Consider the following 27,063-nt stretch of genomic DNA (forward strand, 5'->3'; position numbering starts at 1 on the left):
CTCTTTGGTATTCTCCTTTCTTTCTTAAGAAGTCTTCTTGGTAAGGCAAGAAATCACTTAGTCGTGACCATAAAAGAAATGTATATGATGCTGGAGCCTCAAATTCCCTTGATAACTTCTACTCTGCAGCAGTAGAATGTGAAGCCCATGGAAAAAAAATCAGGGAAAACACCATTTTACCATTAGACAGGCTAAGATACCTGGAGGAAAATTGTTTATAAAGTAGCACCCAAGAGATTCACATTACAGAGAGACAAGCAAAAAAAATTCTCCTGGGTAACTACCCAGTTATCCAGTTATCCACCTAATTTTCCAACTGGAAAAGGATTTGTGAAGATGGGATCAACACAACACTTCAAATGCTTCCTTGGGGGAAAGAAACTCCAAGAAACTCCCTCTCCTAAAACAAGCACATTACCACTGCTGAGCTTTACCTTTGCCCCAACATTATCTGCAAATCTCAGCCCAACTCCTTTCAGCCCATTTTCCGTGGAGCAGAGACACCACCTGGAGAAGCTCACGAGAGAGTCAGGTGGGTGACTGAAGCAATTAACCACATCTTGCTGATTGCAATCGCAATTTCCTCTGTGCTCTTGCTCCTCCAGCAGGTTTTCTGGCAGCTGCCAGTGCTTGAAAACTGGAGCACCCTGACACAGCACTTCAGCTGTGGTCGGATGGAGCTCACATAGGTGGGCGTGTGGCACAACAGGGGGGTTTATTTAAAGCACACTTGGGTTAAAAGGGCTCTGATGAACATGTTCCATGGTTCAGAGGGCAAGGCTGGCTGGTGAGGGTGTTTGGTTTGCTGCTGTCTAGGTGAGGTGTGGCTTGCTCAGGCACTGGCAAATGCAGCAGCAAATACAGAGCATGTAGAGAGGCAGAGCTCAGGGGTGCAAGTCCCTAATGAGGGAGAAGGTCCTCTCAGGTGAGAGCATCTTCTCCAGATCCAGCTATGATCATCCCAACTTTTGCTACCTGGGATGATTCCTCCCAGCTGTTCCCATGAGCACAAACACTCCCTAACCTGCTCCAGGTGGGTCAGCTTGTAACCCAAACCCACAGCACAGCCATGGGTTTCACACCATTCCTTGGCCTGGGAGATAAACTCTGGACCAAGGAAACACTGATTAACTCAGACTGATCACCGTATCTGCAATCACAACAATGAACTGTCCACACCTTTAGTTACCTTCAAACACTGATATAACCTTGCCCATATCTAGCGATCTAGGAGTGTGTACGATCCTAGCTTAGCTAGTTTCTGACCTTATCTCCAGTTATTCTTCCTCAAAGTCTCCTGCAGGTCCTGAAGTTTAACCCAGCTGACTGTACCAGAAGTATTAAGCATGTGAATGGACTTAAAAAAAAATCCAAGCTAAAAATCATAAAGGAATACGCATCCTTCGAGGTTTTCAATTATTTATTTATTTATCAGTCCAGTACGACTGAAACAGAATTGACTTCCTAGTTGTTTAGAAAATCCTCTCATTGTCCTACCACTCCTAGAAGGAGTTTTGTCAAATAGTCTGCAATTAGCCCAAGTAACTCCTAACAGTTAAAATCACAGAAAGTCCATCCTTTCTTCCCTGGAAGTGATGTGCCACTAGCTGGAGTTGGCACATGCGTAGTGGGGGCTGGAAAATGCTGAGAGAGAGCTGTGCTGAGGTGGAAAAATTCAGAAAGAGATGACACAGCTGGAGCATTGAAATGCCAACAGCTTTCTGCTGACTTCACAGATCAGCAGCAGCATCACGGAATGGGTTGGGTTGGAAGAACCTTAAAGGTCATTTAGTTGTAACCCCTGCCATGGGCAGGGACACCTTCCACTATCCCAGGTTGCTCCAAGCCCTGTCCAATCTGACCTTAGTGAAGATAATCCAATCTCCCTTCCACTAGCATGATTTTTGTTGAAGCATTTATCAACCCAGCTAAATCTGTGCCTGAGCACAGAAATACTTTTTATTTATTTGGCCAACTTTGTGCTCACATCTACAGGCTGCTTGGGTGTTCTACATGCTACTGCAGAAGCATTTAATAGGTTAATTAATCACCCAGATTCTTGGGGCAGGAGAACTGTTTTCTGTCATACTGCAAGTTCTCTCCTAACTGCTGGCACCATGAGCCAAGAGATTTTCCTTCACATTGCTGTGTTCAGTTGGAGAGGTGCAGAATTATCCCAAACCAATGCATCCTGACAAGGGTCACCTAATCAGTGTCCTAATTTTTGTACAGTGAATAATTATCACAATGAGAGACCAAAGAGAGTTGAGCTCCTCTTTCACCCATGCACAGCTCTCATCAGTTTGAGGTTCAACAGGTAAAAATTGTTCCTCATTTTCAAGAGCTTCAGTGCAAATTTCTGCTGATTTGATGCTCTTAAGTGATATTGTCATTGGAGGGAGGGGGTGGAATTGCTGCAAAACACTCTCCAACATAAAAGTTTCCAGTCCAGCACTTCTCCCTGTCTCAGTTTCATGTCAGTTTGCAAACCCTGAGCAGCAGTGTCTCTGCAACCAGACTGCTTGGCAGCCTGTGAGAAAAACCCACCAGGAAGGGAAGTTTGAGATTGGATTTTTGCAGATAATCATGCTCATTGTTGCCACTTATCAAAGCAATCTGGACAGAAACCAGCTGCTTGTAAAAGGTGCTGCAGATTCAGCTGCAAGGAGGCCAAGAGCACAAGTTTCAGAAGTCTGAAATAAAAAGCCACTCTGAAAAATTATGGGGTCAAGTTAGAGAGGAGATAAACCATCTCTGTTTATTTACCAGAACAGGGAACCTCAATCATGATACAGATATATTGTGCTTACTAAGAATGCAGATAAAACATGATGGTTTGTACTGATTTTACTCACTCATAGAAAGCTGCACCCAGAAAACAGCATTTTGTCAGTCTGTGAGTCCCAAAGAGTATCAAACATATTTTTAATATTTTGTTGGAGTTATAGAAAAAAGTAGAAAAGCTGAGCCACTTTTCTGAGGGCAGAATAAATAAAAAGTTACACCAAAAGCAAGAAGGGATTTCTCTGAAGAGCTGAGGACTTGAACCTACTCCCACTATCTAGCCCTGGAAGTATGTAGAATAATTAGAAAAGATTAAAATCTTTTCAATCCTGAGTTAGAAGGGACCTACAAGAACCACCAAAGTCCAATTCTCGGAATTCCTCTTTGAGAGCAGCAAAGGCAGAAAGTGTAGTTTGTTTCTGGTGTTGAGCCTGTCTGGCATTTTCTCAGCTCCTGAAATCCAGAACCAGTACATGTTCCATCCCAACAAACAGCTCTGGCTCTGCCAAGTGGTACCAGAAAAATCACAGACATTTTAAGCAGGTTTGGGATTTTTTGGTCACTGCCTTGCAACAGTGCTGTAGAAAATGCAGAATCAGCCACCTCATTCTTCTTGAGCACAAAGTTAAAAATTATATCAGTGAAGTGAAAGGAAGAAGAGGATGGAGACAAAAGGAGATTGTGGTATTATAGAATGGTTTGGGTTGGAAGGCACATTAAAGATCATCCAGATCCAACCTCCTGCCATGGTCAGGAACACCTTCCACTATCCCAAGTTGCTCCAAGCCCTGTCCAGCCTGGTCTGGAGCAATTCCAGGGATCCAGGAGCAACCACAGCTTCTCTGGACAACTCTGCCAGGGCCTCCCCACCCTCCCAGGAGAGATCAAGGCAAGTCTCCTGCTGTGGAGATGGTGCTGACATGGACACTCCCAGGAGCATCTGGCTGTGGTCAGGGGTCCAAAGAGGCCTGAGATACTTTCTGGTCAACACATTCCCAGGACACAGCACAGGTGTGGTGGGAGGCATCTACCTGTGCTGCCATCCCTGCTGTGCCCCCCAGCCCACAGAAATGCAGGGGAGGTCTGTGCTGTGCTTCATCCAACATCCCACAGGAGCTGCTCTGACAGGATCCCTGCTGGAAAACACACAGCCAAGGGGAGCAGCGAGCCAGGGACAAAGGTAGGATGTTAGTGAGAGGAAATCAGAGAAGAAAAGGAATAGGAAAGGCCACAAGGCTCAGATACAAACCTGTGACTGGAAGCTGCTTAGCCCAGCAGGTTGCAGGAAGACACTGTGGCACTGCTGTGGTTCCAGCTATGTCTTCTCCTCCTGGTAAAACAACCTGGAGTTGTTTAGGTAAAACAACCTAGTCCCTGGAGGTTGCTCCAAGCCACATTCCAGAGCCAGAGATGCCCAGCTGGGCACCCAGGGTCTGAGTCCGTTGCTGCAAAGGGAACAAACCAAGCAAAGCCTTTAGCAAAAGCTGTGAACTGTGCTTGCTCTTGGTGCTGATATGACTGTGCTGTTTACAAGAAACATAAGTTTGTTTGCCGTGTTCTCTGATTCATAGAATCACAGGATGGTTGATGTTGGAAGGGACCTCAAAGATCATCTAGTTCCAACCCCCAAACTAATAGATTGCTGGCAGTGAAAGCCAACACCCAAAAAATAACCAGGTTTGTATTTACAACCAGCTGCACTCTAAGAATGATAGCATTACAAGGAAGAAAACCCCACATACAAGCAATGTCTCCCTGAGTGGTGTGTGGTTTGCAGCTGAGAGCTCTGGCTGAAAAACCTCGTGAACCATGGGTGATTAATTAGCCAGCTAGGTATTTTCCTAGTTAGCTACTTCATTATCCATCCAGTTAGGACAACTCTTAGGGTAAGCATCACTGTAAGTGTTTAGGAGCATCAGCACAGGGCATACACTGCCATGAACCCAATGTCAAAGTAATTACAAGAGCAAGGAGAGATGCAGGGTGGTTTTCTCCCTGAAAAACAAGTGAGGGCAACCCCACAAGGCAGGTTTGTTGGGAGAAGTAGGTCAGGAGTAAGAAGCCGGTTGCGATTTCCTGGTCAGTGGTTACTGTAAGAGGAGAGCTGGTGACACACGAGAGCGAGCAGGAGACACCTCCCTGGGTTTGCTCTGCACCACATGAAGAGCTTGGTGGTCATAATGAAACAGCTGCTGCCACAGATGAGTGGGGATGCTTGTAACTGGGTGAGATGGGTAGCCAGGGGTGGTTAAATTCTGCCCCATGGGGCACAGAATACACCTGGCTCAACAAAAAGCACCAGAGGAGTCATCACAGAACCACAGAATCACAGAATCATGGAATGGTTTGGGTTGGAAGGGACCTTAAAGCTCATCTCATTCCACCCTCTGCCGTGGATAGGGACAGCTTCCACTAGCCCAGGTTGCCCAAAGCCCTGTCCAACCTGGCCTTGAGTCATTTAGGCCTAACAACTCACTTGACCCACCCTGGGGAGGAAAGCCAAGGTCACCTGCACCAGGTGGATCTAACTTAAGGCAGTTTCTGTGCAGTCAAAATGAAATATGAGAATGCTCACACAGGTTTGTCCTGATTTAAATGAAAAAGGAAATGCAAGCTTAAAACATCCCCAGCAGAAACCAAAGTCAAAGGTCTGAGAGTCTTGCTCAGCTCTGGGTGAAAGATGTCTAAATGTCAAAAAAGCAACATTGCAGTAATTTGATAAAATAGTAAATAGTTAAGGAATCATGGAACATCCTGAGGGACACATGAGATTGATCCAGTCCAACTCCTGAACTCCTGAGCCTTGCCAGGCTGTTATCCCCATGCAGCTATGGGAGGGAAAGGGCAATTTCTCCTTTCCTAAGGCAGGACACCCCAGCCCAGCAGGAAACCATGCCCTGCAGGTACAATTCCTGGTTCCTTGAAGTGGAGAGATCCTCATCCACCACTTTAATCCCAGCCCTTGTGAATTCCCTGGCTAAGGAGCAGTGAGATGAAACAATCTGATCTCTCCCTGCATTCCTGCCCAGCCAACCATTCAGCTGGGGGAGGAGAAGGTTGTTTATAGGGATGATATCTTGCCTGGAAGAGGACAGGACAGACCTTTCCCTGCTCCCATGAACCATCCCAAATTCTGGCTGCAGCCCTGGAATGTGATATCTCCCATCTTTTCTCCTACCATCCCAAAGGTCTAGAGAACCTTGTTCTGTTGCCACTACTGCCTGCAGAACCTCCCTTCACTCCTTTCAGCCTCTTCTTGCATCTATTTCATCTAGGCTGCAAGCTCTCTTCTGCTCTGTCTTAGTCATCTCACTGCACTGGAAAATGTCCTATCTTTGCCAAAATCTCTCAATGCTATTGCAGCACAAACACATTCGGTGTGTCTGTTTTCATTCTGAGCTACCACAAACCAACATTTTTTTAAAATAAATATTATTTTTATTCAGCATATAAATTATTGAATAAATACAGATTAAATTTATCAAATTTTTTATACTCTGAGCACACACAGAGCCATAAATACAGCCATAAATAGAAGACATAAATAGAAATATAGACATCCTTTGGTTCTTTACCATTTTAACATTCAAAAAGTAGACATAATTACCTCCCAAAATATTCCGCAAAAAATCAATTGCAGCAGTGACATAAACTCAGAGTGACAATCATGCCTGGTGGCACCAATGTCTGACTGACACTAATAAAATCACAATGAGCAGAGATGGCCAGAGAAGGGAAAGGCGTGGAGGATGAGGAAAGGAGGGAAAAGGTGCAGGAGGAGGAATTTTTTGTGGCAGTGCTTGTGGGCATGTATTCAATTCAGGCAATTTACTGCCAAGAACAACTTTGGACACTATAATTAATTTGATTCACCAGACTGTTAGAAACCACAATGAAGAACGAATTTTAAAATGTCACTGCTTGAGATCACAAAAAAAACCTCTTCCTCCCCTCCATCACCAGCTAATGGTGATTGCCATCCTAAAATCCATAAATGAACAACAGCAAGAATCACGACCTTCAGGAGATAATTTTCTCAGGTTTGGAAGGGGGAATGGTGTGTCGAACTCCCGGGCTGCGAGGCAGGCGGCTGTGGGATTCCACCAGAGGAATTCCTACACGAGATACCTCCTCTTCCCAAGGTTTTCCTGCCCCAAGGATTGCTCTAGGACTGGTGCTGGATGACTGGGGTGACGCAGGTACAACCCACGGTGATGATCCTTTTCTCCAGGCGGTAGGAGGGGAAGCAGCCGCGCCTCTCCTGCCGCAGCACCAGGATCTCCTGGTTGATGGGCACGGAGTTGAGGCTGTGGTCCTCCTGCCCCAGGGAGCTCACACAGCCCGACAGGCGGCACTGGGCGTCGGCAATCACCCGCGGGAAGCGGTTGGGATCCTCGTCCAGCCTGGGGATTTGGATACAGAACTGGTTTATGCACTTGGACATCATGGTTTGGCAGGATATTCTTGGTTTTATCTCCATTGTACTATTTACCTGTGCATCCTCACTATCACACAAAGGATTTCCCTGTCTTCAACATTTTCATAATGATTTCCTGGGAGTGGAATCAGCATTGGGAGGGTAATGCTGCTGTGTCAATCTTAGGAGCTAATGAATGGAGTGGAGCTTGGGTTAAATACTCACAACTCACAGCTCACCTATTAATTTGTGTTTGGTTTTAATTTCAGCATTTGGAAGTTTCTTTCTGTTAGGAAAATGTGAAATTACAACGTCATTTTTTTCCTAGAGGAATAATTCATTTCATCATTATTTCAACCCCAGGCAGCACCACAGGCTTGGGGCAGAGGGGTGGGGAAGATGCCCAAAGGAGCTGGGGAAGAGTCTGGAGCACCAGGAGAGGCTGAGAGAGCTGGGGGAGCTCAGCCTGGAGAAAAGGCTCAGGAGGAACCTTCTGGCTCTGCACACCTCCTGACAGGAGGAGGCAGCTGGGAGAGTCAGGTTCTGCTCCCAGAAAAAAGGGACAAGACAAGAGGAAATGGCCTCACGTTGCTCCAGGGGAGGTTTAGATTGGATATTAAGAAAACTTTTGTCCCTGAAAGGGTTGTTAAGGAGTGGCACAGCTGCCCAGTGAGGAATCACCATCCCTGGAGGGGTTTAAAAGCCATGCAAATGTGGCACTTGGGGACATTTAGTGGTGGCCTTGGCAGTGCTGGGGGAATGGTTGGACTCAATGACCTTAGAGGGCTTTTCCAGCCTAAATGGTTCTGTGGTTGACAAAGACTGACAAGACAATTAGAAACCATTCCAACAATGCCTCTTTGCACTGCAAACAGTTTCTCTTGGAGAAATCTCACCCAACATCAAAATGCCAGCGTGCATCAAGAGGTGTTTGCAATATTCACAGGACTCTGGGCATTTGCTGAGACCAAACCACCAACCACCACAAAAACCTATCTGTGGCACAGATCATTCAATAATTCAACCCACAATTCACATAACCACTGAACAGTCACCTGTAATCCCAAGGAGCCAGAGATCTGTTCCTGACATCATGGACCATGTGAAAGGCGCGGTCTGAGTTGCCAATCCGGATGTCAACTTTCACCGTGGTGGGGAATTTGGGATCCTTTTGGTTCAGGCAACCTTCACTCACCCCCTTTCTGTGGGGTGAGCTCCTCACAGTGAGGGCTAACACCAGCACCAAAAACAGTGAGCTGAACTGGGAGAGAGAAAAGGTGGTGTTGGTTTTGCCCAGTGTGGAAAGAAAGAACACAAAGAGCCAAGTCTTGGTTAGACTGGAACATCTTCTTACTTATATTTGGGTGAAATAGGCCAAGATGAGCAAATAGAATAATGATGTTAATAAAACTCAACACAACTGATGCTAAACTCTGATTTAAATTCTGATGTATAATTGATTCTGCACCAAGGAGAGCATCTCTCCCACAAGCTGTGAAAATCCTACTCTGCAGTCCCACAGCACCATCTTACAATCTAAAAGGTGGGCTAAGGACTCAGTTGATCCTGTGCTTAAGATTAAAACCTTGCCCAGCTGCAGCTTTCTCAGGACAGTAAAAATTGGCCACCCACAGCAATCTGCTGGAAATAACCCTTTTCCCAAGAAAATCTGGGATTCTTGGGCCATTTCCAGAAGACAGAGTTTTAGTAAATAATAGAATTATAGAATATCCTAAACTGAAAGGGAACCATGAGGATCATCATCAAGTCTGACTCCTAAAAAGAAGACAAAATAAATGCAGGGCTTTCAAGAAAACCACAGGAGGTGACAGTGGTGCAAATGCTACCCAGGTTGAAATTCAAATGCACAGATAACCACAGTGAAATTTCAGCAATTTTGATAACAGGTTGTCTGCAAGGACTCTTTCCCACTCCCACAGCAGCAGTGCTGATGAATAAGAGATAAATAAATAATTGAGAGTCCACCACACCCTTGTCACTCAATCACCAAACAGCTGCTTCAGGCACACTCAGCATCCCATTCAGCTCCCAGCAAGACTAAAAGGGTTTCCTGGACAAATCAGGGGATCTGCATTCTGCTTTCTCTCTTGCAACAAATACATCTTATCCTTTATATTAATTGTAAGTACTTACACAGCTGGTGAAAGCCATGGTACCCTCCCTGCTGCTTTGGGTGGATGTCAGGGTGACAGGAAACAGGAGTTCTCCTTCTCTGAGGTCCTTTCAGCCCTGCTTGTGTCTCAAAGCCAGCTGTGATCCCCATTTTATAGCAAAGATGAGGCACTGCCATCCTTTCCATTGCAGCACAGCTGGCTTACCTGACCCGAGGTTAGGAGCTGATATTGCAATTTTTAACCCACTTCCTCCCATCTGCCTCCAAAAAAGGGAAGGGCAGATATTACCACCAGCATCCGAGATCAGCCAATACCATTTATTCGGGCAGATCAAGAGATAAGGACAGAAAAAGAAAAAATAAACCAACACAAACTGTTTAGACAGTTTTTTTTTTCACTCCTTCCCACCCCCCTCTTTCTAATAATAGTGTTCTTTCACCACAAACACGGGTGTGGATGAACTTCCACGTGCCTCAAACAAACCCAAAGACAGAGGTCGGCCAGCTGCAAAGTCAGGCAACCAACAAGGGTTTTCAAACGAGGGCAGGACAGGGAACTTCATCATTTAATCTCCCTTCAACTGCACAATCCACCCCCACCCCGTCCTAGGATCCCTGTGTCCTGCAGGGACTGGGCAGGGGAAGAATAAGCACCATGGGGAGCTCCTCCTGGGAGATCTGAGGGCACCAGGAGTTGGGATGCTTTCCACTGTGGTGACATCATGTGGAGAATTCTGAATATTCATGGCCTGTAAGGGCCCTGAGGGCACTGACCACCTTCACTGGCCTTGACTACCACCAGCAGGAGCCCCATTCCAGCTCAGCTTTCACTCCCAGCCCCTGCCTGAGCTGTGCTGTTGGAATCCTGGTCTCCTGTCCCTTCTCTGGCCCTGTAAACTGGGTGGACCTTGAGGCAGCATTTTTCCTGGATGGACTCCTCAGACATACATGTTGGGGAATGGAGCTGGGGAAGGGTCTGGAGCACCAGGAGCAGCTGAGGGAGCTGGGGGAGCTCAGTCTGGAGAAAAGGAGGCTCAGGAGGAACCTTCTGGCTCTGCACAACTCCCTGACAGGAGGGGACAGCCAGTGGGTCAGGCTCTGCTCCCAGGGAAAGAGGGAGAGGATGAGGGAACAGCATCAAACTGTGCCAGAGGAGGTACAGGTTGGACATCAGGCAGAATTTCTTCATGGAAAGTGTGGTCAGGCATTGGAAAGGGCTGCCCAGGGCAGTGGTGGAATCCTCACCCCTGAAGGTGTTTAGGGAACAACTGATGTGGCACTCAGTGCTCTGGGCTGGGTGACAAAGTGGGGATCAGTCACAGGTTGAACTTGATGATCTTGGGGATCTTTCCAACCTTATTAATTCTGTGTGTCCATCCCCATGGCAACACCATATTCCATTTTTCCTAACTCTCCTCTGAGTGCTGCAGGGGCTGGAGAAAACGCAAATTATTTTTAAACTTTTTTCTCATTTTAAAGTGCCTATAAGGGCTGTATCCACCCCACCAGCACAGTAATGGCACAGCAAAAGTGAGGGGTGAAATGTGGGACATCTGGGAGTGTAAGACTCCCTTTGGCAGCATTGGAGCAAACTCACATGGAGTCAGGATCCTGCCAAGCAGCTGGGAGTGTGGATATCTGTGTAGAATCATGGAATCAGCTAGGTTGGGAAAGATCCCCAAGATCACTGAGTCCAACCTGTGACTGATCCCTACCTTGTCACCCAGCCCAGAGCACTGAGTGCCACATCCAGGAGTCCCTTGGACACCTCCAGGGATGGTGACTCCCCCACTGGGTCTCTCCAGCAGCTGCCCCTGGATCCCCCAGTGTCCCCATTGCTTCATGAGGAGACTCCAACACACCAGGGGATCTCCCCAACAGCTCCTCCAGATCCATATCCTCACCAGTAGCCAACTCCCACATCCCACAATCTCTCCAGTAGCTGCTCTAGACCTCCCAGTGTTCCCAGTAGCCAATTTACAGATCCTCTAGTCTCTGGTCTGGCATCCTGCCCAGATTTATGGAATAACCTGGAGCTAGTCCAGCTTGATGTCTTTAGCATTCCCACACAGAGTTTCTTACTGATCCACCTTTATCCTTTCCTTCACCCATATTTGCTCCTGCTCCTGTACATCCCATAAGTCTTACACAATCCCAAAACACTGGAATAAATCCCATGGCCCTGTAGCCAGCCAGGCCATGTGAGGAAAGCCTCTCCCACTGACTTGCCTGGTGGGACTCACATGGGACATAGTGGGATTTGGGTTGACCATTGTCCCTGGACAGCCCTGAAAGAGCTGGGTCAGGAGCTTCGTCTGAATTCCTCCACCTGGTCCTGTTCCTTTGTGTTCATGGAAGCTTTAATTCTTCTTAAACACACAATCCCCACTTAATTAGAGGAGAGAGGCATGAAAATAAAAGTGGAAATAGGATTTTGTATCCTGTGATCCAGAAAGGACCAGCCACCAACTGGAGGGGAAAGATCAGTGTCTGTGCTGTTTCCCCTGGAGCGCCAGTAGGTCTCTTTGGGAGAAAAAACTATCTTTATGGCAGAAAAAAACCCATAAAACCAATTTGACCAGCTTTTCTGTGGAGAAAAGCCCTGAGAGAAACCTTTCCCAAAGCCATGTAGCCAAGCTGGAAGCAGAGCACTGAAATACAGGACTCTTCACATAAATTCATCTTCGTTCATCCAGGAAATCAACAGATTCACGGCATTTTCAGTCCTACAGAAAATCAGAAACCTCTTACAAATTCATAGAACTTTCCAAAGAGAAGGGACTAATCTGCTCCCTGCTCTGTCACCTCTCTTGGGTAATCCCAGCAGAAATCTCCATCGACTGATGTTTTACATCACTGCAGGATGTTGTCATGATTTTGTGGTCTGGTTCAACCAACAGCTCCGAGCCCAGCGACTCTCCTCACGTACATTTGTCACATTTCAGGTTACCAAGTTCACCTGAGGCAACACCATCACTGTGACACACATTCCTATTCTGACTGCGATGCAACACGGAGTGTGGAAGAGCAAGAGAGGGTAGAATTACCAGAAATCCACTTTTTTAGCCCAGGAACTGACCTGCTTTTTCTCCCCCTGAGCGCTTGCTGTGAAAGGAAAGGGCACTGCCATGAAAATGGGGTGGATTGTGCAGGAACAGGGTTGAGTGGAAATGGTTCTGTGTGATGAAGCAATGACGTTACCACACCAAATACACATTATGAACCCTCACCAGCACTTTCCACTCACTTCTTGTGTCTTCAGCAGCTCGTAACTTCAGCAGGGATTCCCTCTCTGAGCCAGAATTTCCTACAACTGAACTTGTCTTGAGTGGAAATTCCCTATAAAATGTAATCGAAAAGAAGCCACCAAACGTGAATCATCACAAGGGAGGAAAAATAGTTGTGTTCACAGAATCACAGAATGGCTTGGGTGGGAACGGACGTTAAAGATTACAGTTTCAATCCCCTGCCATGGGCAGAAATACTTTCTACTATCCCAGGTTGCTCCAAACCCTGTTCTTAGACAATTCCAGGGATTCAGGAGCAGCCACAGCTTCTCTGGGCAACCTGTGCCAGGGCCTCATCACCCTCACAGGGAAGATTTTTTTTCCTTTTATAAAGGAATATAAAATTATCTCCAAAAAGCTTTTCCTTCTCATACATCTAGGGCTTGGAGCAGGGAGGGGGAATCAGAAATAAACCAAGAGAATTTTAATTTCATTTACAAGATCTCTTCTACTCTCGAGCTCCTATAAGGAAACAGCACTGTTTGCACTGCAGGATTTGCTACACACTTAGGTTCAGGTTTTCACAGCATTGCAGGGGTTCCAGGCATAAGGAATGCCTCATTTCAGGTTGGATAATAGAATCCCAGAATGGTTTGGGTTGGGAAGGGCCTCAAAGACCATCCAATCCCATCCCCTGCCACCTTCCACTAGACCAGGTTGCTCAGAGGATCTTCTCCAGCCTGCAGTAGCAAAGGGCTGAAATTGCAGCCTCCAAAATTTACAAATGTCAGGGTAAAAAAAATAAATATTTCAGGCTGAGGTCAGCTGCAGCACAGGACAGGACTGGTATTTCCAGCAGCTTCCTCCTGCCTCTCTGGCCACCCCAGGATTTTCCTCAATGCCTTTGTCATGAGAAGCCTAAAACTGAAATATACTTTATAATATACAAATATTATATAATACATAAATATTTTTAATGTATATAAAATTTACAGCTTCACTGCCCTCACGGTTGAGCATCCAAGAACTGATGATGCCTCAGGTGGTATCAGAGATTCAGGTCATTGGTCAGATTCAGCTGATCCCCACATACCTCTCCGCCTTCGGGAGCTGTTTTTGGGAGAGGTCTCAGCAAAGACTCCTCTCCCAATGGCAAAGGAGGTACCGAGGTGGCCACCAGCACACGGGGGAGGTAGTCAGCCACATCCTGCAGCCCCGGGCGACAGGACAGGGAAATAACCAATTTCTCTACTCTGGAGCTCCTCCTGCTGTCCTGTGATGGGAATTCAGTGTTAGCGGTGCTCCAGCTGCAAGGTCAGGAAAACCACAAAATCATAGAATTATGGAATGGGCAGGGACAATTTTCACTAGATTTGGTTGCTCCAAGCCCTGTCCAGCCTGGCCTTGGACACTTCCAGGGATCCAGGGACAGCCACAACCTGTGCCAGGGCCTCACCACCCTCACAGGGAAGAATCCTTTCCCAATATCCCATCTCTCCCTGCCCTCTGGCAGTGGGAAGCCATTCCCCCTTGTTCTGTCCCTCCATCCCTTGTCCCAAATCCCTCTCCAGCTCTCCTGGAGCCCCTTTAGGCACTAGAAGGAGCTCCAAGGTCTCTCCAGAGCCTTTTCTTCTCCAGGCAGAACAATCCCAGCTCTCCCAGTCCATCTCCAGAATGAAGATCTGTGTGTTTAACTCATCTTCCCCAATCTTTGCAGTTTTATGAGCCAGGCACAGCCTGAAGGTCTGAGCTCACTCCACAGCAGCACAACACATCCACCCAGAGATCTTTAAGAAGCTGCAAAAAGGCAAAATCCCCTCCAGCCCTGCTGTCACTGCTGTGTTGGATGAGAGGAGCTCAGAATTCTGGCTTTTAGAGGTCACCAGGCAGTTGAAGTCCTTCCACAGCAGCACAGGTCCCACCTCCAGCTGTACCCCCAAAAGTGGGAATTTTACATCTACCTGAGCAGCCAGTCATGGGGTGAACAGTATGGACATTTTTATTAACCAAATCAAGATTTATAGCATCCAGAAACAAGAGAGCATGAGCTGTGCAGGTGTCTGGAGATGGGAAGGGACAACAGCAAACCTGTTCAGGGGTTTCTCCAAAGGTTAACCTCAAACTCACCAGGACAAAAGAAATTTTTAAAAATTCCCAATCTTCAGTAGCTCTGGATCACAAGCAGCCAGAACTGTGCTGTGTGTTCAGCTTTTCTGTAAAGCCATCACCAGGGCATGATTCCAGGCTAAAAGCAGGAGCAGAAGATGCAATCCATCTGTGCCAGAGACACATTCCCAGGGCAGCTCAGAGAATCCCTGGTGCTTTCCCTGGGGCAAAACTCCAACCGTAGGTGTGAAGCCTGGAAATCCAAGCTGAGCCCTGGGCAATGGAGCAGGTCAGACCACACCTGCCCCTCCATTCCTCAAGGTGGGTGGGAAGAGCAGAACCAACAGGAACAGGCTTTAGGCTTTCCTTGTGAGACAAGCAGATCTAGGCAATATAATCAAGGGAAATGGAGAAAATAAGGAGAAAATAAAAGCTTCACTAATAGTCGAGCTCTCATACTGCTTCTCATCACCACTACCAAATGTTGGATTCCTAAATCCAGTTTTTATTTAAAAGCTGGAACTCTTACCACCAAAGCTAAAAACAATACATTAAAAACATTGACAATTTGCCCCTAGGTTTTTCCTTTTGTCTTCTTGCAGAAACCACTTCCCAAATACTCCACTTTGAAGACAGCAAGAACTCCCAGAGCTCCTGGCTCTGTTTTTTTAGTGCCAGCAATGCACAGTGAGAAAGTGCAGAGACTTGAGCTCCCAAAAGTCCAGCTCAGCTACACGAAGCATTCAAACAGAGTCTCCAGGCTGAGAGTCCACAAGAACTCGGGCTCTTGCACCCAGAGGCTCAGATTAAGAAGATAATGTCATCAGACACCATGATCTGGTTGTCATCCTGCATGTGGGCCAAAGCCACCTTCACCTCGGCCGCCGAGAAGGGCTCAGGGTTGTCGTGGTTGATGGATTCCATCACCTTCTTCAGGGCCACAGACTGGGCGTGGGAAGCTCTGAACACCTCCAGGAGAGCAGCCTTGAATGCTTTCAACCTGGTCAGGGGAGAGGGAATCACCCTTGGAGACCACACAAAAATCCTTCCCCTTGCTCCCACAGCCCAGGATGCCTCAGCCCTTCCCCATTCCAGCAGCACCACACAGCAGGAAAGCCAGAAACTGGAGCTGGAAGGATCAGGGATTCATCTCCAGCATGGGAACACAGCCTGGTGACACTGAGGGAGGTGGACACACAGGCACTGCACCGACTCACCTCGGCTCAGCCAACTCCAGCTTCTTCCCTTCGCCAGCTCCCGAGGCTTCGGGTGTTTTCGGAGTGTGTGCCTGAACTGGAGCAGAACAAGAGTTACCTTCACCCTGTGCCTGCTGTCCAAGCACACACAGAGCAAAAGGACTGGGCTCAGGACAAGGGGGTGATGCCAAACTGCCTCCTAATATTGTGATATCTGCAGCAGCTGGGAGGTGGATGGAAAAAAATTAAAGCAGCAATAGCATCACAGCATGGTTTGGGCTGGAAGGGACCTGAATGATCATCTTGTTCCACCTCCTGCCATGGGCAGGGACACCTCCTGCTATCCCAAGGTTGCTCCAAGCCCCATCCAGCCTGGCCTTGGACACTTCCAGGGATCCAGAGGCAGCCACAGCTTCTCTGGGCACCCTGTGCCAGGGCCTCACCACCCTCACAGGGAATAATTTCTCCCCAATACCCACTCTAACTCTGTCTCACACGGGTATGTGGCTCTGGATGGTGGTGCACCACACCAGGGATCACAGTTAACAGTAACATCCCCAGGCTGTGCACACCCAGCAGAGCTGAAGGCAGCAGCACCCTCAGGAGTCACCAAAGTCAGAGACTCACCCTGTGGCATCTCCTCCTCAGCGTCACTGAAGTCATAAGGGTCATAGGAGCCCTCCTCACCTTCTGTGCGAGGCTTCTTCCTTCTGGAGAGGAAAGAAGAGGTTAACCAAGGGTTTGGGTTGGAAGGGACCTTAAAGATCATCCTGTTCCACCCCCTGCCATGGACAGGGACACATTCCACTATCCCAGGTTGCTCCAAGCACCATCCAGCCTGGCCTTGGACACTTCCAGGGATTCAGGGACAGCTGCAGCTTCTCTGGGAAACCTGTGCCAGTGTTTCACATCTTTGGATGTGGCCAGCCAGCCAGTTCCTTATCCATGAAATTATGATGTCCCTCCATTACAAATGGGGTGGGACAAACCACCGGGCTGACCAAAACATGGAGTACTTCCCCAAGGCCTGTGACAACCCCAGGATGGTGCCCTTTTCATGATGTCCCTCCCACTCCCTTGCCCTGGTTCCTACCTCCTTGTCCTGCGCTCCTCCTTGGGCTGTGACTCCTCATCTTCCTCCTTCTCAGTGTCTGAGTCATCCTCCGCAGGCTTCCTGCGCTTCTTCTCCTTCTCCAGCACCTGTGCAGCAAAGGCAGGATGGAGTCACACCCCATTTCCACTCAAACTGCTTTTACGGACCAACCCCATGCACCCAAGATCCCACAATAGTGGCCTCATCCCACAATATGTCCAGGAAAGGTCCCACCAGCAGCCCAGGGTACTCAGCCTGCACCAAGCCCAACCTTTCCAAGGACAATCTTGGGATCCCTTGGGAACAGAGACACCTTCCCCTCACCTTTTTGAAGTAGGCAAACTGCACCAGCTCCAGAGCTGCCTCAGCATCCTGCAGATCCACAGTCTTGTTCATCCTGGCCTTGGCATGGGCAGTGGAGAGGCGGATCAGGGTCTCCAGGGTCCGGGCTGTGATGGGAGAGGTCTGGGGGGACAGAGAGAGGTGGCTCTGTGTGACACTCACCAAGAGGTGACACATCCAAGGTGGAAAACACCCATATGGAGAGAAGGGAGGCTATGCCTCAGTTTCCCTCCTCCCAGACCTGATGCCATGCTGATTTTTTTCTTTTATATATTCTCTGCACTCTTAGCACACATATTTGTAGCTTTGTAGCCTATTACTGTAGCTCAAGTTTCAGTATTTTTCTAAGCAGAAAGACAAAACATTCTAAAAGCCTCCATGAGGGCTTGAAGCCCCCATGCTATCTTGGTTCTCCATAGAAACCAAGGCTGAAACCAACTCTTTGAGACTTATTTTTTAAACAGGGTTCAAGCCTCACCCGCGGGGGGAGAATCTAGAATTTACCAGAACTGGGGAGCATTACTTCACCCATTGAGCTTCTTACTGGGGAATCTTTGTCAGATATGCTAATTTGTAAAGCCTATAAAAATTGTATATGCATCACACACACTGTGTGCATCTTCGGCATTTTCCACCTGACAAATTGTGCACCTAAGGGTCCTTATTAAAGGGTAATCCCTTTTTATCCCCTTAACTGCGTCTGGCTCATAATTCTAGGCCCAGAGATAAGGCACCAGCCCAAGAGAATGCTGCTCCCAGAGCTCACCCTGGCCACATCTGAGTTCATCTCGCTCTGGCTGCGCAGGCGGGAATATTCCTCAGCGATGTAGTTTGCAGACTCCTCGGTCAGCACTGGCTTGATCATCTTTGCCACGTGGATGTATTTCCTCATGAACTCCATGCTGACAACCTTCTCCCTGTGGGAATGCATGTATACATACGGGATTCACAGTGAGGATGGGCCTCCCAATCATTTATACCCCTGCAGGGACATGCAGGTGGGTAGGGAATTCAGTTCCAGCAGAGGTTCCCCACTTGCCTGATGGCTTTTTGTCCTTTCTTTTTATACCCTTTTTACACATTTTCATACCCTTTCCCCTTCCTTGTACCCCTCACAAACACTCCTTGTACCTTAGCCCTACATGTTTATAGCTCTTGTAGTCTGATATTTAGCTTAGTTTGGGGATTCTCCAAGGGGAAAGATGAAACATTCCTAGCTATCTCAAAACTAGAGGCTCCAACCTTGCACAGAGCCTCCTCTCTGGAACATGTTTTTGTAAACTAAGATGTAATCTCACTTGGAAGTGGGTAATTAGAATAGGGGGACAATTACCTCATTTGTTAAGTTTCTTATTGGGGGATTTTAGGTAGATATGCTAATTTGTGAGATCCATAAAATTGTATATGTGTTGTACACAGGGGGCTCCTCCACGTGTTTCCACCTTTGTGAGTTGAGCACCAAGGATCCTATTAAAACCAAGGTAATATCCTTTTTTCCCTATGCTGCTGTGTCTGCCTCATCTTTTTCCAGCTTTTAAGGCATCACCCCACTTGGCTGGCACAAGGTATCAAGCCCAGAGCAAGGCTTCCTTGGCATCCTACCCATTTACCTCCCTATGGACCACCTGGAGCACGGCTGGCACAGCCTGGATATTCAAGCCAAACCCAGGAACCCACAGTTCTGGACACCCTCAGGGCGCTCCAGGGGCCGTGGATGAAGGACTCACTTGCGGCGGTTGGGTCCATGCAGGAGGTCATCGTGTTTCTCATACACCTGGAGCTCCTGCTCCTCCTCCTGCACAAAGTCAGGGTCATCTGTAGCCAGCATCTCCACAGAGCTGCCCAGGGGCATGGCTGGAGAGGGGAATGTCACAGAGAATACGATTTTACCCTCTGGAGCAGCTTCCACAAGCCACCAAAAATAGTGCCCAACCAAGCCAGGGGTGCTGAGCTCTGAGAGCTGCCACCAAAAGGTGACACCTGGCTGAGGAGGGATGGGACTGAGCAGTTGGAAGGGACTCACCATCCCCATCCTGCTCGTTGGGGTTGCGGTAGCGATGCATCCGCAGGACGTGGTCTGAGATCTCCCTGTCCTGCTCGGGGTCCATCTGGTCCAGGACGATGAAGAGCAGGTCAAAACGGGAGAGCAGGGAGTCCTGCAGGCCAATGTTCTCCATGGGCGTCTTGTACTGGTCATACTGGGAAGGACAAGGTGAGGGGTTATAGGAGACCCTCATGGGTCAGTCCTGGTTGCCAGGGAGGGTGGGGGGACCTCCTTGGGCCAGGCCTGGGTGGATGGGTGGATAGATGGGTGGATGGATGGATGGATGGATGGATGGATGGAGAGACAGACAGATAGATGTTCTGGCAGCTGGACACCAAACCCAGCCTGCTGAAGCCATTCAGCCACTTTCCCCCATCCTGCCAGGCAGCTGTAGCTCTTATTTCCAAAGAAAACCAGTATTTTTTTCAATCCCTCATCAGACACCAAGACTGAGACTCATCACCAGCATGAGGGTCACCTGGGCTGCCCCATACACCCAGGTAGGACCAAAATGGGGTGAGAAACTCCAGGAGCCCCCCTCTGCTCCAGCAGAGCCATGACCACAGCAGACACCAAAACAACGTTTCTGCTGTGCCATGGACCCAAGCCACTGGTCTGGGGGATCTTTTGGGATTCACCAGCTGCCTCCTCCCTCCTCCAGGGAGCTGTCACAGCACTCACCCGGCCATAGACAGGGTTGGCAGCAGCCAGGACGCTGCAGCGGGAGTTGAGGCGGGCCTGGATGCCAGCCTTGGCGATGGTCACTCGCCCCTGCTCCATCACCTCGTGGATGGCCGTGCGGTCAATGTCGGACATCTTGTCAAACTCATCGATGCACACCACGCCCCGGTCAGCCAACACCATGGCTCCTGCTTCCAGGCGCCGCTCCCCTGGGGTGGGGATGGAGAAAAGAGGGTCAACCACCACCCACTGGCCTTACAAATCCCCTGCCCTGCCATCCCCATCACCCCTGAGATGAGGGAGAGCCTCAAGGCGCAGCAGCATCCTTCTGGGTTGATCTCCAACCCAACTCGACAGCAGAGAGAACACTTAGGATAAGGATCAGGGTTAGGAATCCCTGATCATGAGGAAGACAAAATCCAGGCTGCTGTTGGCCCTCATGGGGTACACCAAGTAGAAGAGGAGTAAAGAAGACCATCAGCTAAGAGAGGTGGAGAAAATATCCCAAAACACAGGATCCCATGAGCCTGAATAATCATTAGCATAAAGCTTCTGGATGGAGCAAGTCCTGCAAGTGTCACTGCAGAATGAACATTATAAATTTGATTAAGATTGGATAAAACCTCTCCGATCATGAAAAACAGGAGCTCTGGATGTCACAGAGTCCTTCCCAGGGGTTAACAAGCATCACCTCAACACTCCTCACCTGTCTCCTGGTCCGTGGTGACAGCAGCAGTGAGGCCAACGCCAGAGGAGCCTCTGCCAGTGGTGGGGATGGCCCGGGGTGCTGTGCTCAGCACATACCTCAGCAGCTGGGATTTGGCCACAGAAGGGTCTCCTGGGATGGAGAACAGCACATTTAGGAACCTGGATACCAACTGCACCATCACCCCATGTCTGGTCTGGGCAGGAAAAGGTGGAGGGGAAAGGGGACAGAATGGGGGTTTTCAGAGTTCAGAAAATAAGGTGAGGAGCTTATTAACTGCCCACCATCATTGATGATCCCATGGGAGGAAATAGAGAAGAGAGAGATAAGAGATTTGAGAGGTGATGGGGATGGAACAACAGGCAATGGGGACAGTTGGAACATAGAAAATCCTAAGTGGACATAGAAAGAAATAAAAAAATCTCCTTGAGGGTAGGCAAACATTGGGATAATGACTCACAGAGGTCATGGGATCCCCTAGAATCACAAAATGGTTTGGGATGGAAGAGATCTTAAAATTCACCTCATTCCATGTCCTCTGCCATGGGCAGGGACACCTTCCACTATCCCAGGTTGCTCCAAGCTCCATCCAACCTGGCCTTGGACACTTCCAGAGATCCAGGGGTAGCCACAGCTTCTCCGGGCATCCTGTGCCAGGGCCTCACCACCTTCACAACCAACAATTCCTTCCCAATATCCCATCTATCCCCGCCCTCTGGCAGTTTGAAGCCATTTCCCCTTGTCCTGTCCCTCCAGACCCAAGTCCTCCTCCAACTCTCTTGGAGCCTGTTTAGGCACTGGCAGGAGCTCTGAGGTCTCCCTGGAGCCTTCTCTTTTCCAGGCTGGACACCCGCAGCTCCCCCAGCCTGGCTGTAGAGCAGAGGGACTCCAGCTCTCGGATTCCTGTCCAAGGTCTCCTCTGGACTCACTCTAACAAGTCCACATCTTTCTCGTGCTGATGACTCCACACCTGGACACATCTCCATCCCTGGAGGTGTTCAAAACCAACTGGAGAAATCACAAAGCAACCTGACCTACCAGTGACAGCAGCTCAGCCCTGTGCACATCCCCACACCAGGAACCTCCAGATGTCCTCTCTAACCTCAGTTACTCCACAAAACTAAATCCAGAATCCTGCACCTCACCCCCAACACCACCAACTGCAGGTGCTTCTGCCCAGCCCTTCCAGACCTATCAGCAAGATGTTGATGTCTCCTCGGATGCGACTCCCATTCTCCAGGATCTTCTCCACCCCTCCCAGCAGCATGCAGAGAATGGCCTTCTTGATGTACTCATGCCCATGGATGCTGGGAGCCAGGGATCTGGCCAGCTGGTCAAAGATATCCTAAGGCAGAAGAGGCAGAGCACAGCTCGTAACATGGACTGGAGCAAGCAAGAACAAGCAATTCTTCAAAAGACCATTTCAGCCCAAATTCCAGCTTATTCCTATTGCAGAGCCACATGGATGAAAATTATTTGGAGAGGAGAAGACTGTTGGCCAGAGTTTTCTTTCAATGGGATTTATAGGAAGCCCTGGACCATGCTGACTGTCACTGCCACCCAAACAAGCACTGGAAGCAGTGAGAGCACAGCTCCTCTCTGTGCTGCAAAGAAAAGCTCTGAGCATAAGAGGCTGGGGCAGAACCCTATTATCTCAGTCTGGGATTAGAAAAAATATGTTTCTTCTGCAGAGGAAACTCCCTGGAAACCTGCTGGCAGTGTCAGGACACAGCAGAGCTGCCAGCAGGAAGGATGCTCTGCAAGCAGGGCAGAAGCAGCAAGAAAAACAACAGGACCTGATCACAGCCTAAGCAGAAAATTCAAAGAAAACTAGCTGGAAAATCCAAAAACATGCTAAGAGGGCTGAAGAGTTACCTGCAACCCAACAAGAACCTCCTTAGCCATGTGCCAAGCTGAAACTTCCTGCTTGGACACAAGACTCAAATACCTTGGAGCGACTCTTGCTGAATCTCTTGATCTTGGCCACGTCAGAAGCAGAGTAGAGAGGCCGGACGTCTTTGCTCATCTGCTTCACATGGCAGGCAATGAGGATGGTCCTGGAGAAGGGACACAGCCATGGTCAGCTCTGCAAACCCCACAGAGCCCCAGCAACAACACAGCAGGAACTTCCACAGGGCCATCACCTGCTCTTGGAAGCCCTGAAAAGGGGTGGGAAGCTTCAACAGCTGTAGCATCCTCGATGTGACTGTGCTGGGCCATCAGTGAAGCATCTTTTAAGAGTATGCAAACCCTTCTGGGCACAGCTACATGTTGTGAGAGAAAACCTCATCACAGTCTACAGCTTCCTCATGAGGGGAAGTGGAGAAGTGGCACAAATCTCTTCTCTTAGGGACAAGGGACAGAACCTGAGGGAACAGCTAGAGCTGTGTCAGGAGATGCTTAAGTTGGATATCAGGAATGGGTTCTTCCCCCAGAGGGTGGTTGGGGCAGGGAATGGTCACAGCCCCAAGGCTGCCAGAGCTCCAGGAGTGTTTGGGCAGCACAGGGTGGGACTGTTGGGGTGTCCTGCGCAGGGCCAGGAATTGGACTCAATAATCCCTGTGGATCCCTTCCAACTCAGCATAGTCGGTGATTAGGATCAAGGTACAAACCACTTCCAAGGGATTCAAGCCACTGTTTGACCCAGCTCTCCCCAGAAACATGACCCAACCAAACAGGATGAGGGGGCTGAAGCCCAAAGCAGACCCACCTGAAAGTGCCTGAAGTGTAGCCTCCTTTCTTGCCTGGCAGGCAGCGGTATGTCCCCACCACCTGGATTCGGTCCCCAGGCTTCACCTTGTCCACCAGGTCATCGTCCAGAACCACATCCACTGAGCGTGGCAGCTGCCCAGCTGGGGCCTTCTCAGGCATCTCCTGGATGGTGATGGTCTGGTGGTCCTTGTAGACCGAGAGGCCGAACTCTGTCTCCAGCGGGTTGTTCTCTTCATCCTAAAGCAGGAACCCAGATAAAAAGATGAGCACTATTTTTCAGGAGAGCAGGGAGGAGAGGTGAGGTCAGCTGAGCAGAGGAAACACAGGCTGCATCACCTCAGTGCTGGAAAGGGTTGTTTTAGCAGGACTGGAGGCTAGGGTTCAGCAGCCCCATATTGAAGCTGGCACATTTTCCCCAGAGGAACCTGCTGCTGCTTCACCTCACCTTTGTGGGGTAGATGGAGCTGGATGGGAAAGCATCCAGGGAGGTCATGTCTGTGTATCGGCGCTCAATCGTTTTCTTGGTCGCTGGGCAATAATGGACACTCCGGACGACTTTCGGACGCACCAGAGAGCCTGGGGTTGGAAAAGAGAGGAGTTACAGGCTGGGATGTCCTGCCCCTCTGTCCCTCTGTCAGCAGACAGCCCCCAACAAGGTATCCAACACTAAAATGACTTGGGTCAAAGCTCACTGTCAAACATGGATAGGATTTGCTGATATTAAAGATCATCCCAAGACTCAAGCCCTTCTGCCAAGCTCCCTGCTCCCTGGCTCAGGTTGCCAGGATGCAGAATCATGGAATGGTTTGGGTTGGAAGGAACATTAAAGATCATCCAGTTCCAGCCCCCTGCCATGGGCAAGAACACCTTCCACTATCCCAGGTTGCTCTGAGCCTGGGACACTTCCAGGGATGGGGCAGCCACAGCTTCTCTGGGCACAGGAGTGCCAGGGCCTCCCCACATTCACGGGGAACAACTCCTTCCCAACATCCCATCTAATCCTGTCCTCTGCCAGCATGAAGCCATTCCCCCTTGTCCTGTCCCTCCAGATCCCTTTCCCAAGTCCCTCTCCAGCTCCTCCACAGCCCCAGCACAGCCACAGCCCCTGGGTGTCCCCCAGACTCACACTTTGTCACAATGCCCTCCACGCAGACAATGCAGCTGAGGAAACAGGCTGTCAGAGTCCGTGGGGACACATGCTTGGAGCCAAAGCTGCCCTCCAGCCCGATGTAGAAGTCCTCATACTGCTTGGCATAGGTGGCATCAACGGAGGCGACGAAATCCTTCAGGGCGCGCTGGAAGGCGATCAGCTCCTCGAAGGCATTGCTCAGGAGCCTGCAGCACAGAGAGGTGACAAAGCAGATGGGTCAACCCCTTTCTCCTCTCAACACTGTTCCCACATCTCCACTTGCTCCACAAGTTTACCAGGAGCAGGAGGTCAACAAAAAGTCCATCACAGCTCTGTGTGAGATCTCCTGGCACCAACAGCCAGGAGGAGAACAAATCCAAGCACATCTAGAAAACCTCATGACCCTAGGCAGATTGGCAAGCCAGGTCTAGAATATCCCTGAGCATCCTAAAAAAGGCTGAAGGAGTTGGGGTTGTTCAGCCTGGGGAAGAGAAGGCTCTGAGAAGACCTTACAGCCCCTTCCAGTGCCTAAAGGGGCTCCAAGAGAGCTGGAGAGGGACTTTGGACAAGGGATGGAGTGATAGGAAAAGGGGGAATGGCTTCATACTGACAAAAGGCAGGGTGAGACGGAATACTGAAAAAATTGCTCCCTTTAAGGGGATGAAGCCCTGGCTTTCACCACAGGACAAGGTTTGGTTCTTTCTTGTGACAAATGACCTGCAGAACCAGGGCTGGACCTTTGAAACCCTTCTCAGGCCCAGTGCCCCAGGTGACCCTGGTGTCCAACACCCACCTGCTGGCTCTCTTCTCGTTCTTGCGCCGAAGGTCGTTGATGTTGACGATGAGCCGATACTGGTTGTCACTGATCATGTCCCGGACCTTGCTCTGGTAAATCCCTTGGTCCTCCTGCAAGTGGGAGTGGGAAAGGAAAAAAAAACCCAACTCAAAAATCCAACTCAGTTTGCATATTCGCCTGTGTGAGACACTCCAGGAGCCCATTCCTGCAGAGCTTGACTCGTTTTATCCCACTGGCTGAGCAGGAAGGGGAAACACAGGGGCCAGGTTATCCCTAACTCCTGGGGGAACGGGGAGACACAGGGACCAGGTTATCCCTAACTCCTGGGGGAACCGGGAGACACAGGGACCAGGTTATCCCTAACTTCTGGGGGAATGGGGAGACACAGGGACCAGGTTATCCCTAACTCCTGGGGGAATGGGGAGACACAGGGACCAGGTTATCCCTAACTCCTGGGGGAATGGGGGGACACAGGGACCAGGTTATCCCTAAATCCTGGGGGAATGGGGGGACACAGGGACCAGGTTATCCCAACCCCCCGAGGTACACGACAGGGGGGATCAGGTGGTTCCCAAAGCCCGGGGACATGGATTGGAGGGGACAGACGGGCACAGGGAGCAGGTATTCCCGAACCTCGGGGGTACACATGGAGTGGGGGGGCATACGGACGAGATGCTCCCCAACCCCCGAGGATACAGGGGGGAGGAGGGGACACACGGAGCGGGTGGTCCCCAACTCCGAGGGGCATGGAGGAGATACAGCACCCGCGTCTCCCATCTCGCCTCACCTCATCATCCAGGAAATCCAGGTAGTCGCGCTGCGCTTCCCGCAGCTCCGCATCCTCCAGCCCGCCCGCCGGCGCCGCCATGCTGCCGGCCGCCCTGGGACCGATCCCGCCGCGGGTGCTCCTGCTGCTGCCGGGGAAGGCGGTGAGAGCCGAGGGGAGCCGGGCTGGCCGCGCAATCAGATCAGGCCCCGCAGCCCCGCGATCAGATCAGACCCCGCGATCAGATCAGACCCCACGATCAGATCAGACCCCGCGATCAGATCAGACCCCGCGATCAGATCAGACCCCGCGATCAGATCAGACCCCGCGATCCGCTCACACCCCGCGATCAGATCAGACCCCGCGATCCGCTCACACCCCGCGATCCGCCCCCGGCGCGCTCCCGTTTCGCGCCAAACGCGGCTCCTTTCCCGCCACCGGGAGGGAAATCCGCCCCCGGCCCGCCCCGCGGAGCTGCTGATTGGTCAGCACTGCCCAGCGACAGCCAATGGTATGTCGATAAAGTGATGGACAGGAGCTTCAGCCTATCAAAAAGCAGGAGCGGTGGGGGGCGGGGCCAGAGGTACAGGGGATTCGATTGGCTCGGCTCCCGGCTCTTAGAAGTGACCGAGCGGCTGAAAATGCCACTTAATATATTTTAAGGAAAAAATATATTAAAAAAGTGAACCCGAAAACAACTAAAACACCCAAATCGAATTCCAAAGGAAGAAAAACACAACAAAAAGAGTTTGTGTTTTGTTTTTTGTATATTATATTTTGGGGAGTCCCGTTTCCGGGTGTTTTCACCCCGTACAGACTGGGTGGGCTTTGCTTTTCCCTCTAACGTGGCCTTGGTGAGACTGCAGCAGTTTGGGAACGAACACACAAAAGCGATAGGTCCCGTGGTATTTGTAATGGAAAAGGTGATTT

General features: G+C 49.7%; 2 protein-coding genes across 2 annotated transcripts; both read right to left on the bottom strand.

The window, feature by feature from the left end:
- Positions 1-6,667: 6,667 nt before the first annotated feature.
- On the bottom strand, positions 6,668-9,440 carry LOC146440425 (interleukin-17F-like). The gene is made up of 3 exons (XM_085057445.1): positions 9,356-9,440; positions 8,257-8,462; positions 6,668-7,187 (listed from the first exon to the last, which is right to left on the bottom strand). Exons 1-3 carry the CDS (start codon positions 9,371-9,373, stop codon positions 6,950-6,952), a joined length of 462 nt encoding a protein of 153 aa, XP_084913571.1. The 5' UTR covers positions 9,374-9,440; the 3' UTR covers positions 6,668-6,949.
- A 5,098-nt stretch (positions 9,441-14,538) lies between these two features.
- Positions 14,539-26,424, bottom strand: MCM3 (minichromosome maintenance complex component 3). Its single transcript, XM_085057094.1, has 17 exons — positions 26,155-26,424; positions 25,365-25,477; positions 24,569-24,777; positions 23,888-24,018; positions 23,441-23,679; positions 22,679-22,787; positions 21,922-22,075; positions 20,731-20,862; positions 20,025-20,233; positions 19,323-19,497; positions 19,027-19,153; positions 18,066-18,216; positions 17,282-17,422; positions 16,958-17,064; positions 16,492-16,574; positions 15,886-15,961; positions 14,539-15,668 (listed from the first exon to the last, which is right to left on the bottom strand). The coding sequence occupies exons 1-17, from the start codon at positions 26,233-26,235 to the stop codon at positions 15,470-15,472; spliced, it is 2,436 nt and encodes an 811-aa protein (XP_084913220.1). The 5' UTR covers positions 26,236-26,424; the 3' UTR covers positions 14,539-15,469.
- Between the last annotated feature and the right edge of the window lie 639 nt (positions 26,425-27,063).

This window comes from Lichenostomus cassidix, chromosome 3, assembly GCF_008360975.1.
Source record: "Lichenostomus cassidix isolate B80296 chromosome 3, HeHo_3.0, whole genome shotgun sequence".
NCBI classification, from domain to species: domain Eukaryota; kingdom Metazoa; phylum Chordata; class Aves; order Passeriformes; family Meliphagidae; genus Lichenostomus; species Lichenostomus cassidix.